We start from the raw sequence: 10595 nt of genomic DNA, 5'->3' as shown, positions 1-10595 counted from the left end.
ATAGGGAACTTTTGGGATAGTGTTTGAAATGTAAATAAAGATGATGATGATGATAATAATAATAATAATAATAATAATTTTTAAAAAGATGAATGAAAAAGAAAAAAAAGAAGTGGGAGAGAGCTGGGCATGGTGGCACACACCTTTGATCCCAGCACTTGGGAGGCAGAGGCAGGTGGATTTCTGAGTTCGAAACCAGCTTGATCTACAGAGTGAGTTCCAGGACAGCCAGGGCTACACAGAGAAACCCTGTCTCAAAAAAAAAAAAAAAAAAAAAAAAAAAAAAGTGGGAGAGAACACAGAGTGACCTGCACCTGTAATCCAAATTGAGAAGCTAACTAGCCCTTCCACCCCTGCTGAGTTTGATAACCATCAACAGGCTTTGGCAACATGTTCTCTGTAGATGGGTTAAAAGATCTCTTAGGTTCTTTTTAAACACGGGACCATAATGAGATAAAGTATTTTACAATCTTCAAAGTAAAAATAATCTTGGATTGAGCATAAGAGTCATGCTCAAAAAAACAGAGGAAGGAAGAGCAGGGCTGGGCCTGCAGAATGTACAAGAGCTGCCAAGTTGGTCAGGCAGTGGCCTGTCCCAAAGTCCTTTCCCGGCAGAGTTGAAGCCTTTCATTCCTCCACAGAGAAAAAGACTACCTCGAGGGTACTCAGTGAAAGATGGTTATAGTGTACACACAACTCCAGCCACATTCCTCCTAGAAAACTGGTTTTTGTGAGACAGGGAAGAAAATACGAAAACTCTTTAAAGAAGATGAGAGGCAAAGAGGATTGCGTGGGAGGGAGTTCCTGATTTTGTTTAGTGTATGCTCTCGTACTCGTCAAATGTTTAACATCAGGAGTAAGCTAAGCATTCCCATTCCAGTTCTCCAGCCACTGAGAATTGCTGATTGTCCTAAGAACTTGGCAGTTAAAAGTCATCTTTTTGGCATCAAAGTGTTGCTCACTTATGTATGCCCTCCCCCTGCCCCTGCCTGTCCTTAGGACAGGTACAGACTGGCCACCTCACTCTTCCCTTCCTCTGCTCTAAATTGGAACATATAAAATTCTTCAAGGAGCAAGAAATACAAGGCCTACTATATAACATACATAATTCAAAAAAAGAATACCAGAGGCCTGTTCTAGACCCAGTCTTTTCTGACCCAGTGATCAGAGAAACTGTTTTTGCCTTCTATGAATTCCTTTCAGAAAGGGAAAAGAAGTGCTAGAACATTGATATTGGCAGGTTTTTTATTCAAACTGATAATGCTTTTTGAATTTTCAGATTTCACAAAACCAGTTTTGCATAATGTCGCTGTTTTAAATCCAGGGCGCGTTGGAACACCTCACTTTATGGCCCCAGAAGTGGTCAAGAGAGAGCCGTACGGCAAGCCTGTGGATGTCTGGGGCTGCGGGGTGATCCTTTTCATCCTGCTCAGCGGCTGTTTGCCTTTCTATGGAACCAAGGAAAGATTGTTTGAAGGCATTATTAAAGGAAAATATAAGGTAAGAGATTATGACCATTTGATTTTCCATTCCAATTCAATGATCCTGAGAAAGGTATTTGTCTTGAAGTTGTTGTCTGTCTTTGCTCATTAACTTACTACTGCCTAAATAGCTACCCCACCAGAGCAAAGGTCTGTGTTGCCATCGCGACCCAATAGCCTTGTGAAGCACAATGGGGTCTTGGGAAGTGTGAGTCACCATGAGCTCAGCTCAGTGAGGAGCAGGCTTGCGTGGGCCTTTTTGGTACAGTTAAAAGCCCTTTATTTTTAAAGCTTTTTTCTTAATTCATAACACTCAAATGGAAATTTTACTCAGGTATTATTTCAGTCATTTCTTATCTTAAGTTTCCACCATCATAGCCAAAAAAGTCTTTATATTGCAGAGTGAACTCCCATGTGAGCTTTGCAACGTGTTTCATGATAACAGTTCACAGGTACTTCTCTAAAGAATTCGTTTTTATTCGTTTTGTGTATATGTCTGCATGTAGGTAGGTGCGTGTGAATGCAAGAGTCTGCAGGGGATGGTGGATACCCTGGAGCTAGAGTAGTGAGCCCACCCAACATGGGTGCTGGGAAGCAAACTCGGGTCCTACGGAGGAGCTAAGCCACCTCTTCAGCCCCATCTTAGAGGCATTTTGATATGACTTACACATTCATATTCCTTAGCTACTATGCATCAAAAGCCTCAAATATCACTGTCTTGTAATTACTAGATTACTGCCTTCATTATTAAAAATCAATGCTGTGACTGACATTATAGAGAGTTATATCCAAAAAGCCCTAAGGACTCTCAGAAATAAGTAAGCTGAAGGTCCCATTCACAGTCCCAACCCATCTTACTCTACCAATGTATCAATACATGTATCTGGTAGGGTCTAGAGTTGTGATAGTGTGTATCTGGTGGCACTTAATGCTGAGGAACCCCCCTCCCATTATTACTGAAGCTCATACTTTCTATACGACTGAATCATTGCTTCATTTTTGGCCATGCCTGATAATGTAAGACCAAATATAAGTTTATATGACACTAGACTCCCAAACTGTGAAGCTGCTAACATTTTCTTTTCTATTTGTCAGTAATGTTATAATTTTTTAAATTTATTTTATTTTTAACTATGTTTGTGTTTGCGTGTGAGTATAGGCATCACAGAGAATAGATGCCAGTGGAGGCCAGAGACAGCAGATCTCCCTGGCGCTGGAGTTACATTGCAGGTAGTTGTTAGACAAGTCATGTGAAAGCTGGCAATTAAGCACAGGTTCTTTGCAGCACCAGTATTCACTCTTAACAGTTGAGCTATCTTTCCAGCCCATCATGTGGAAAGGTAGTTTTAGAGTTGCAGCCTTATCCTTTTAAACTATGACTAAAGCACATGGAAGTGAAAATGGCAAATGCTTTAGTTTGTTTACCTTGTGCACTGTCAGCTCATGAGAGCAAACAGTATCTTTCTGAAACAGAAGTGAGTATAGGTTTTTCTACTTGTCTAGAGTCAGTTGACCAGTAAATAAAAGTAATACTTCCAAAGTATTACTTATTAAGCAATGGTCCCCCCCCCCTCCTATCCTGGGAGATTGTGAATGTTACCAGTAATACAAAGACTGGGCTTTCTGGTCAAATGTTACCAAATCAAGTGAAATTACAGATGCTAATATATTGGAAGAAACTCAGTTGAAAATGAAGGGCCAGGCATGGTGATGCATGCCTTTAACCACAGTACTTGGGAGGCTGAGGCAGGAGAATCTTTATGAGTTTAAGGCTAAACTGGGCCACTTAGCAAGCTCTAGAGCAACCAAAGCTACACATTGAGGCTCTGTTTCAAAAATACCGAAAAGAAGGAAACAGACAAAGCCAGGCACCAGGTTACTAAGCATAGCAGCAGACAGGACTTCATCTGCACCAGGACTTCAGTCAGTCCTCTCAGCAGCTGATGGCGTACTTACCACATGATAAAAATCTCCCACCTGCCTTTTTGAGTTATAAGCATTTGCTAACAATAGAATTCTGCCTTTGTGTTTGTTCATTTGCTTACTTCCTGGTTTCCAAGGCAATGTGCTTCATTCTAACAGCGTCTGGTATTTGATTTTGTCTATTTTTAAAGCATTGAATACTTATTTTTATGCCTTGGTAAGTAATTTCGACTGCTTGTACTGTCTAAAAATTAAGTTATTTTAAAATTTCCTATTCTTAGCAAATAATGGCAATATTATTAGGAAGCGATAAGGTAGCAGACATACCATGATTTCTGTACCAAGGGTTTGCAGCCTTGCATCTTAGAATTTAATTCCCATTTTATTTAGGTTTTCTCTCTTCTTGCTTGTCTTCATGGTTTCCTTTCCCAGGTCTTCAGCAGCAGTTTAGAGCGTGGGTCCTCTTCTGCCACTTCTATGAAATTCATGGGCCTTGACTTTCTTTTCTTTTCTTTTTCTTTTTCTCTTTCTTTCTTTCTTTCTTTCTTTCTTTCTTTCTTTCTTTCTTTTTTTGGACATACTGTGATATGATTCTATCAATATGCATTGCTGCTTCTTTATCATGGAAATAGTCAAACACACAAGGATAATGGAAAGCTCTCAGCTTCAATACTTAATATATTGCCAATCTTGTTATGCATTTCACACACTTTTAGGATATTCTAAAACATCTCAAAAAACCATGATGGTACTTATCAAAAGAAGCAGTAAAATCCTGATCTTGGACATTTGTAAGAAAAGCTCAATGAAATCACAAATGAAATTACCTGAGCCCCAGGACAGGGAAGAAGGGTGTTTTAGTTAGGTTTCTACTGCTGTAAACACCATGGCCAATAGCAAATTGTAGGGGACAGGATTTATTTGCCTTATGGGTTACAGTCCATAATTGGAGAAAGCCAAGACAGGAACTTAAAGGCAGGAAATGAAGCAGAGGCCATGGAGGGAAGTTGCTTATGGGCTTGTGCCCCATGGCTTTGTCAGTCTGATTTTTTTAATGCAACCCAGGACCACCAGATGTGGCCCTGGCCTTCCAAATCAATCATTAATGAAGAAAATCCCACAGACCTACCTATAGGCCAATCATATGGAGGCATTTTTTTCAACTGAGCTTTTCCTCCCAGATAACTCTAGCTTGTGACGAGTTGGAGGGAAAAAGACGAGGAAGCACACTATCTAGGCAGTGGCTAATCAGTCACCATCATGCATTTCAGACATTGCAACACATGTACCAAAGATGAGCATCTAGAGGTCCATTGACCGCAATTCCAATAGAATGACAATATTTAAGAAGTCTCGTGCCAGTTACGGCATGGGATTCAACAAATGAAAGTGGTTGCTTTAGTAATTTTGCCTCTAAGAAAAGGAAAATAGAACACTGTCCAACTGTAAGAGCTCTCCCTAGCATGCAGAGGCTTTGCCCTCCCCATCTGTAAGTTCAAAGCCTCACCTGAGCCAAAGCTCAGTGTCTGTTGCTAGCCCTTGCCCAAACTGGAATGATTTCTTTATGCTGTGTTGCAAGTACTGTGATTTCATCTGGCTTTAAATTATTATATTTATTCTCCATCGTTCCCTCTTAAGAGGTGGCATTGATCTCTAATGGTTAAGGTCCGCACACCGGCAGAGCACTTGGACCAGGGTTCTGTCTCAACACTGACGAACAACAGCAACAGTTACAAAAGCTGGATACTATAAGAAGCTCCTGGCACCAGGCAGCTCCCATATGGTCATTCAGTCAGGCAACTTCCACTTTTGCCACCCAGTACCTTGAGTTCCCACTTCCCTTCCCAGCTCCAAGCTCTGAGCACTTTCCTTGAGTGTTTTTCTCATTTCTGGCCTTAGACATGTCCTCTTTCCCAGGAGGCTTCCAGTTTTTCCCTCAAAGATCTGCATCCATTATCAAAAGACTTGAGAAACCTGTAATTCTTTTTGTTTACTTTCACTCCATTTTACCACATGAATTAGTTGTCTCTAAAAGAAAGGGCTTCACTGAGTAGTATACACATGGAATTGGCTATTTTGCAGAGATGTGATGATAGTATATTTTTCCTTATATATTGAATACCCCAGTCAGAACATCCAATTAATGGTTTTTTATAGCTTCACAATTAATGTTGCCCCCAGTTTTGTTTTAGAGCTTGTGTGAATGTTTCTTTCTTCCCTTAGGAATTTTTCCCCAGTCTAAGCTGACTTCAAACTCATAATTCCCTTGCCTTAGTATCTCAGTTGCTATGATTAAACTGGTGCATACCACACTCACCACCTGATCCTAACATTGGAAGACACTGGTTTTCACATCTTTTGCTGGGTGTGATGGTACAGACCTGTAATCCCAGCACTTAAGAGGCTAAGGTTGAAGCAACTGGAGGTTCAAGGTCGGCCTGGACCGCAGGGTGAGTTCTAGTCTATCCTGGGCTTAAGGAAACCTTGTCTCCAAAAAAGAAACTTTCTTTAAGTTTTTTCACTTCAAATTTATTTCAGTACTTTGTGGATCAGTATATTCTAGCCTTTTTAGCTGAGAATAAAAAATGAGAAACCAGAGTCATGAGTAGACCTTTCAAATATTGAAAATATTACAATATAGCAGCACCAACAGAATAATTGCTGATATAAATAATGAGGAACAAAACCACAAAGCATTGTGTGTCTTCTTCCTCAGGAAGTAGGCCTTTTAATCTCTGTTATATGAATGTTACGCTGAAATAGTATAATAGTAAGTGTTGACTTCTTGAAGATAACTATGTAGCTTTCCTTGTTTCCTCCTCAGATGAATCCAAGGCAGTGGAGCCATATCTCTGAAAGTGCCAAAGACCTAGTACGCCGCATGCTGATGCTGGATCCTGCTGAAAGGATCACTGTTTATGAAGCTCTGAATCACCCATGGCTTAAGGTACCGTTGCTCCCAGGTCACCATCCACACTGGCCTTAAAGAATTCTACAAGATGGACCTTTTCACCATTACTTGTTCCTCAGCCTTACCAGCTTTGTCCATTGTGTTTGCTGTCTTGCACCTTGTCCTAGACATGTATGATATTTAGCTATTGGACTGGGAACAAAATCAAATTAAAACAGGTTATTGTCCAGCAACACATGTACCAAAGATGAAAAGGAACATCTAAATTAACTATTTCAGCTTACATTATCTTTCTATTGCATATGACTGCATACTCTGTAGGATTTCACTGGTTTTCAATAGATGTAGATTTACAATTTTAGAGGAAAGACACACTCAGAAGTTGGTTTTGTATCCCATTTTTCTGAATTAAGGAAAATCAAATCTTAAGACATCAGAAAGTAGTATTGTTTCATTAAAGCATTGTGCCATAATTCCAGGAAATTCTTGCTTCATAAGGAAGAATACATCCTCAGAGATGTTCAGAATTTTGGCATAAGTCACAAAAGGTTTTACTGTTAGAGCCAAGATTTTATTTAGTTCAGCCTACCATTACCCATTATTTATGCCATGTATCCTGTTCCTTTCACTAACATGATCACATTGCTCCAGCTACTTCCCTCTGTCCTACATTTATCAGTTTTCTGGATCTTTTGGAGTTAATGTGTTGTGGTTGCTTTTATTGCTTACATACACATGCATGCATGTCTTCTCTTGATCCTACAAATTCCTCCAGCTTCTGCCCCCATTCCTCGGTTCTCTCAATTACAAAACTAAAAAGAATTATCTGTACCCATTTCCCCAATCTTTCCTGTCCCTTTCTCTTAAGCTCATACTAGTCAGGATCTACCAACCCCACTAAAACAATTCTTATTGGCTATGGGTATGCCTCAATAGAGTACTTGCCTGACATGTGCAAGGCCCTGAGTTTCAACCCAGAACCTCCAAAGCTCAGAAGAAAGCCAACTCTTGTCTAGTCACTACTGACCTTCACATCACTAAGTCTCGTGCTCAAATTCCAGAGGCAGAGCTGCTTGATCTCTTGACAACATTTGACATCCATCTCCTGAAATTTTCTTCCCTTGGCTCCCAGGATACCTGCCTTCTGTTTCCCTTCTACTTGTCTGACTGCTCCTCCTCCAGTCCTGCAGATTTTCTGTCGCCTCCTTATATGACATCACATGGATGTGCCACTGACTGACCTCCATCCTAGCTTCACATCTCTTTCTCCATCTCACTCTATATGTGGGAGACCTCATTAAGTTTGACTGCCTTTAAGTATCTGTACATGATGAGTCCTGAATCCAGGCCTCTCACCTGAAGTATTCTTCCTTAACCTACTGTCCAACTGGGTTTCCTGGTACCTTGCTGATTTAACCCTTTCCTAGTCTCCTGTGCCTCAGTTTCTGTCATTCTGGCCTCCTTGTTGATCCTCAGACCACAGTGTTGCCTCAACATTCCTGTAGTAATCATGTTGTCTCTCTAGAATATTCTTCCTCTAGGTCACTTTGGGGATTATTCTCACATCAGATCCATATTTAGATACCAGCTTCTTCTGGTGACTATTATATCATGATGCTTCCTCGGAGGTTATGTAAGACACTAAGATATGTAAAAATATCGATCAATAATATATCTTGGTGACTATAACATGGAATGATATTGTAGAACAATTTTGACATTTCAGTGAATCTTGATCCTTCTTGGGCTGAGGGGGTATTGTTGTCCAATGATAAAGCACCTGTAAATCCTAGCATGCATAAATCCCCAAGTATGGCCCCCAGTAACATTTAAAAGAATATTACTTTTGAAATCTTCATTCAGCCTTTTGATATCTTAATATTAGTATTTCTGGTTTTCCTAGCAAAGAATAGATTATTCAGTACTGTCTTACTTTTAGTAAGTTTTAGTATGTTTTTCTCCCTATATGAAATGAAAATCTTAGAAGATTCCTATTCCTTCCTTGCTTCTCTCAGCTTTTTCTAATAAGGATCTTTTGTCATTTAGAAGTTACTTTAAATGCCAAATAAGGACAATAGCAGCTGTTTAAGTCATTTTTAAGATCCTTTATAAAAAGTCTTAGCATTATACAGTTACAGTGGCTTACATTATCAAAGCTTATCTTCCTGGAATTTCTTGTCTCTACCGATGATTATAGTTCTCACCCTAAGCAGTCTGAGCTTTATACAGAATAGATTTCTGGTACCAAAAATGTTTTAAAATGTCAGTAAAATAAAAGGAAAAGTCTGGAAAGCTGAATTCAGAGTCACCTGCTGTGTGTGAACTACTGTTTATCCGCATTGTTTATGTGTCATCTGGAGATGATGCAGTCAGTGATGAGCTTTTCTAGCTGGAGGGAGCAACTTTAGTTTACATTTAGTCCTTGTTCCTGTAGATATGTGTCCCATTACAGTGGGCATAAGTTATGTTGATTTAGAAAGACCAAAATGTAAGCCTTCATTTAATAAAAATGCCTTTAATAACTACAAAGCAAAGAAAGAGAATGATGAAACATATGTAATAAAGTGTCTGAAGTCAAAGTATCATTGTTTTGAGTCAAAAATAAGAGCAAAATAATTATTTCTTTGGTTTAAAAAAAAACAGATCTTTTTTATTTATTCCATGTTGAAAAAGAATCTGAGTATTAAACCAGTAATAAATGAATCCCTTATAGTTACTGACTTTTACCCTTTTAATGTCTTTATCTAACTGAATTAATGAAAACTTGCTATGAATAGTCATCCTAACCAAAGTAGAATTAAGTAAACCCAGAGTTCAGGGTCATAGTTGTGGTAAATTTTCTAGTCTGAAAGGAAGTCAGAGACAGACTGTAAATAGGTTTTTAAATGGTACTCATGGGGTGTAAAGACAGAAGGTTCTGCCCTGCATGGATAGCTTCTTCTCTGTGGGCATTTTTGGGGGCTCATTTTGTCAGTGTTTCTTGTCCTTTGACTTCCCAAGCTGAATCAAAAAAAAAATAAAATAAAATAAAATAAAATCAAGCAAAGTAAATAGAATAAATAAAATAGCACCAATATCAGCCTAGGATCTCTCCTCTGACCCTAGGACCCCAAACTGTCTACCTTCCTTTCTCCACCTTTCAGTCTTCAGCCATTACATCAAGAAACCTCCCCAGGGCCTTTAATCAGCAGAAGCATGTGATGACATGTGCTTGCTTTGTCTCGTCACTCACCACTAGGCAGTCCTTTCAGCACATCACTTCTGAACTGATTTCCTTATTGTCAATACCTAACAGTTTGGGGAAAGTGTTTATGCATTAGGTAGGGAATATTGTCACAATCAACTGTAACCCCCATTTGTTGATGTGTATCCAAATAAGGCATGCATCTTTCAAACTGCTTGCTCTAGTCTTCCCAGTACAGGAGGAATCAGACTTCCATTTACTCATACCCAAAATTGCGGTGTATCATGGTGTCTTCTTCTTCCCATTACCCATAGTCTGTCAGAACATCCTATTCTACCTCCAGATACATACATAGTTAAAAACTATTATTTGAGAGACACTAGTAAGAGAATGAGAAACTAACTGCAAACTGAGAATAAATCTGTCCAAATGATGTATCTCATAAAGGACAGAATTCTTAAAACTCTATAAAATAATTAAATCTAATGCAAACTTTGAAAATACTTAAGCAAACATTTTTTTAAAAAGATACACAGATGGCTGATAAGCATGTTCAAAGCTTCGCAGCATTAGTAGTCATTAGGGAAATCCAAATAATGCCACAGAGAGAGACACCTGTAAACTTGGATTAGAATGGCTTAAATAACAATTGCTAGGGCTAGACAGGTAACTCAGCGGTGAAGAGCACTGGCTTCTCTACCAAAGAGCTCAAATCCCATTCCCAATACCCACATGGTGACTCACAACAATCTGTAACACCAGTTCCAGAGAATCTGTGCCATCTTCTGGTCTTCAAAGGCACTTCACACACATGGTGCAAATCTACTGGCAAAATGTGCACATTAAATAAATCCAAACAAAGAATTAATAAATATGACTAACCACACATAGTGTTGACAGAGATGCAGAATATCTATAACTCATGCTGTTACTGCGAGTGTAAAAGGATACGTTCAATTTGTAAAAACAGTTTGACTGCCTCTTAAAAAGTTAAACATGCCGGGCGTGGTGGCGCATGCCTTTAATCCCAGCACTCGGGAGGCAGAGGCAGGCGGATTTCTGAGTTCGAGGCCAGCCTGGTCTACAGAGTGAGTTC

At 39.4% G+C, this 10595-nt stretch overlaps 1 protein-coding gene across 13 annotated transcripts in view; it reads left to right on the top strand.

Moving 5' to 3' along the window:
- The window catches only part of Cask (calcium/calmodulin dependent serine protein kinase), a 344733-nt gene that overhangs the window by 233831 nt on the left and 100307 nt on the right, over positions 1–10595 (top strand). For all 13 annotated transcript variants that reach the window (XM_021188353.2, XM_021188350.2, XM_021188347.2 and 10 more), the window contains exons 7-8: positions 1325–1500; positions 6229–6351. In XM_021188353.2, the coding sequence (XP_021044012.1) occupies positions 1325–1500; positions 6229–6351 (299 nt within the window). The remainder of the gene's footprint in view (positions 1–1324; positions 1501–6228; positions 6352–10595) is intronic.

Source organism: Mus pahari, chromosome X (assembly GCF_900095145.1).
Source record: "Mus pahari chromosome X, PAHARI_EIJ_v1.1, whole genome shotgun sequence".
Lineage (NCBI taxonomy): Eukaryota > Metazoa > Chordata > Mammalia > Rodentia > Muridae > Mus > Mus pahari.
This window is presented reverse-complemented; position numbering and strand designations above follow the sequence as displayed.